Below are 4,145 nucleotides of genomic sequence, written 5' to 3'. Positions count from 1 at the left end.
CCTCTCAGGTGAGACCTGCTCGCTGTGACCTGGCTGCTGATGTCACAGCTGCACCTGCCTGTCGTCGTGCCAACAGTAGATCTTTTTTCCTCCTCCTGGTTTCAGAATCATTGTTTCTCTGATAGTTTTCTGTTGGTTTGGAAGTTTTTTTCTCTGCTCTGATTGGTTCGTATTTCAGTTTTTCTTAATGTCTCCATCAGTTCTGCTGTTAAATCAGCTCCACCAGGTTCTTTGTTTGAGCTCCAGCACCAGTTTCATGTTGTTTTCTGTGTCACCATTAAATATTTGATTCTTTTAAATGTATCTAATGAAGCAATAAAGCAGTTTGGGGATTTGGCATGAATTACTGGATGAAACCTGCCTCCTGTCCATCACTAGTTTCAGCAGTAGGAAGGAGGAGGATGATTGGGAGGATTTCTCAGATGTCGTTCAGAATTGCTCGCCTTCAGCTAATTATAAAAGATAAACCAACTGGTTTGCTTAGAAAAGAATGGAACAGAAACAAGTGAAAAACATCTCAAACCTAAACTAGAAGTTTTGTTTTGAAAAATTAAAGGGAGGTCTGGTTCAGAGTCTGTTAGAATCATCTCAGAAATCTTTAAATTTTTTTATCTGATCTTGTTTGATGTTAAAAAATATCGTCTTTGATAGGGTTGTCAAAAATATTGATACTTTGTAAAGTATTAATACCAAAACCCTTATCTGGATCAAACAGCATTATGTTATACTTATTTGCAGATATAATTATATTGATACTAAAGTCAGCATTCTTTGCATATTTTTTCTCTCAAAGTTAGATTTCTGGATTTTTTTGCTCAAAAGAATACTTCAAACAACCATTAGATATTGTCAACTTATGTTACATCTGGGTTACTGATTTGCACTTATTGAACTAGCATTAGTGATTCTGTAAAGAAAACGTGTGAAATGCTGACATTGAAAAAAGCAAGTTTTACCTCTTCCTAAAAATATTTGTTATGCCTTTAATAATTTTTTTTTGTATTGGTTTTAAGTATTGAATATTGTCCTGGGTATTCGTCAATCCTATCCACAACAAAAACAAGGATGGAAGTTATTCCCCCACTACTTTCTATTCACAGGTTCTGCTTAAAGGTATAGAGGACGATCTTTTATTTCCGGGTAGATCATCTAAATAAGTGGTCCCCCTAATAGTCAGTCAATGTGGTGATATGGTTACGTACGGCCGTCCTACATGCTTGTCGCGTTAGCTATATTTTTCTGCGCATGCTCAATTTCAGGCATATATCAAAGGTGAGCTACAGTTTGAGACAGTCATTGGAGCCTTTTTTGTCGAGGTTCTTTAAAAATGGCCGCGGGTCGTAAGAGAAAAAGTGTCTACGAAGNGACGTTTTATCCGATATGTCAGATAATATTCCTCCTCTCATAATTATCAGAATGATGTAAAACCTTTTCATTGAGCAGAAGAAAAATCGTCATCAGTGACACAAAAACTGGTCGTCATCATCCAAACGGACACAAACAGACGCAGTGTGTGTGGCCCCTCCCTCTGTGACCCCAAACCTCCATCACAGAGCCTCACTGTTCACTTTTCATCCAAACATGCAGCAAAAACACTCTTTGGTTGACAGGATGGCTGCAGCGTCGCATCCAAGCCCTCTGGCCTTCATCACCCTCCTCTTCGTCCTCTCAGGTGAGACCTGCTCGCTGTGACCTGGCTGCTGATGTCACAGCTGCACCAGCCTGTCGTTGTACCAACAGTAGTATAACATTTTTCCTCCTCTTTTTTTCAGCTCATTGTTTCTCTGATAGTTTTCTGTTGCTTTGGACGTTTTTTCTCTGCTCTGATTGCTTCATATTTCGGTTTTTCTTAATGTCTCCATCAGTTCTGCTGTTAAATCATCTCCACCAGGTTCATTGTTTGAGCTCCAGCACCAGTTTAAAGTTGTTTTCTGTGTCACCACTAAATATTAGATTTTCTGAAATGTATCTAATGAAGCAATAAAGCTGTTTGGGAATTTGGTATAAATTACAAGATCAAAGCTGCCTCCTTTATGAAGGAATTAGGTGCAGAAACTGAGAAATCGATCCAGTCCTTTGTTAAGTCAAGTACAACAAATCTTTTACTTTTCTAGATGAATCCTGCTATGTTTCTTCTTTATTATCCTTAAAATATTCCCAGATCAGGTCTTCAGCAGTACAGTCACATTCAGGCACATTCACACACTTTCAGGACATCCTCAACAAACCATAAGGCTCCCAGGATGAAGACGACTCCTGGATGTCCTTCTAAAGTCCCCTACCCTCCTATGACCCAACCACACACTCAGAATTCCCCTTCCCATCGCAGATCTCAAGCTTTGGACCTTTACTCTGAACACTCTCAATTTTTTTTCCCTGAATCTGACTTACCTGTCCCCAGAAGATACGTCCTGCTGTCCGTCTGGGCAGAGCTTTTCTCTCGAGAACCTAGATCTTTGTTTGCTCCTTTCCTTTTAGGGAGTTTTCTTCTTACTTGCAGTGTTTTCTAACCTTTCAAATGTTCTGTAGATCATTTATGGGAGGCACTTGGTAATTCAGGGGCAGCACAGTGCAGCAGTGGGTACCGCTGTTGCCTTGCAGCAAGAAAGCTCTGGGTTTGATTTCTGGCTTTGGGCCTTTATGCATCATTTTGGTATAAAGATGAAACGTGTTATCGTCTGGAGAACTACTGTTCGTGATTCATTTCAGTTATACTGGATGGATCAGCTAATCCCTTTACTTAAGTAGATGTAACTGAGTAAATGTGAGTAGGCTGGTGCCTTTGATTGTTATTTTATGTCATTTAAAGCCACGAAACTGTAAATAATTTCTGTTCCTCCTATAGGAAGCCTTTTACCTTCATGAAATGGTCAAAAGCTGAAGAGCAGGAGGACGTCGTCAGCTGATGGACTGGAGGACTGACAAGGAACCTGACGTGAATTATTTATTATACTGTACAGATAAAATAAGGTCTTCCTCTAGGTGTACTATAGTTTCAAAAACTCCTGAACCTGAAGACTGTAAAAGCCAAACAAAAATGTCCAGCGAGCAAAAACATTGGTCATAATATTTTGTAAAGGAAGAACTAGTGTTCATGTATTGCTAATTTAAAGATTAACTTGGTGGACTTTTCATTTTTAGGTGTTTTTTTTTTTTTTCTTTTTTTCTGCTTCACTTTAAAAAACCCTAAAAGTTTCTTCCATTTTGGGCAGATTCTTTATAAGAACTGTTTTTAAACCTTAAAACAAAATGTCATTAATAAAAGCTGCTTCCCTCTATTGACACGTATATTTTTTCTGCCAATCTGTTGCTATGCACTGAGCCTAACCTTGTTTTTGTCTTTGCCTTTTCGCCAGGAAGTCATCCTGCAAGCTCGATTTTTGGCCTCCTTCCCCTGGAAGGATTGTTTGAGTCTCACACTGAGCAGGGGATTTACCTCCACAAGTACCGTTGGAGTTCTCCAGGATTTCCGAGTGAAAGTCCTCTCATACTGCTCTGGGTCCAACGAAGGGTCTACCTGTCTGCTCTCCAATGTGTCCCCTCTTCTCTAGGTCAACCCATACAGACTGGATTCTGGGAAGAAGGTTTTCTCCACTAACATGAGTTCCGTTTTCTCTGTCTCTCCAAGTCATCGTTTAAAGTTCCCACGGATCCTGAACTCACCTTTTTGAATTTCCCTCCTCCCTTCCAGTTCCAGTTAACCAGCCCTCTGAGTACCAGATCCAACCCCTCAATCCTTACCACAATATACCTGTTTAAACCTTTGCCGTGCTCTCTGAGTTTTTCTCTGCATTTTTGGGTCAGATCCTTAAATAAATCATGACAGTTGCTGCACTGGGGGGACAAATTAAGGATTATTAAAGTATATGAAACCAACTGCTTTAACTGGAGTTAGTGAAGTTTTACATTAAATGTAGAAAACATAAGTTGATTTAAATTATAATCTTAAACATCAAAACTTAAAACAATCCTATTTTACTTATTTTGGATTTCAACTATCTATAAACAAAAGTCCTTCCCAGACTGCCCAGCAGGTGGCAACATATCCAGTAAGTCAGAATCAGGTCCATGTTTGGCCTCAGTTCTAAATCACGACTATATATATATATATATATATATATATATATATATATATATATATATAT

General features: G+C 38.9%; 1 protein-coding gene across 1 annotated transcript in view; it reads left to right on the top strand.

Moving 5' to 3' along the window:
- The first annotated feature begins 1,557 nt into the window (after positions 1-1,557).
- LOC107082925 (hepatitis A virus cellular receptor 1 homolog) overlaps positions 1,558-4,145 on the top strand; it is a 15,546-nt gene continuing 12,958 nt past the window's right edge. The window contains exon 1 of the mRNA XM_015371822.1: positions 1,558-1,672. Coding sequence (XP_015227308.1) covers positions 1,582-1,672 — 91 coding nt within the window. The 5' untranslated portion in view covers positions 1,558-1,581. The remainder of the gene's footprint in view (positions 1,673-4,145) is intronic.

Source organism: Cyprinodon variegatus, unplaced genomic scaffold (assembly GCF_000732505.1).
Source record: "Cyprinodon variegatus isolate N-32 unplaced genomic scaffold, C_variegatus-1.0 Scaffold65, whole genome shotgun sequence".
Taxonomy (NCBI): domain Eukaryota; kingdom Metazoa; phylum Chordata; class Actinopteri; order Cyprinodontiformes; family Cyprinodontidae; genus Cyprinodon; species Cyprinodon variegatus.
This window is presented reverse-complemented; position numbering and strand designations above follow the sequence as displayed.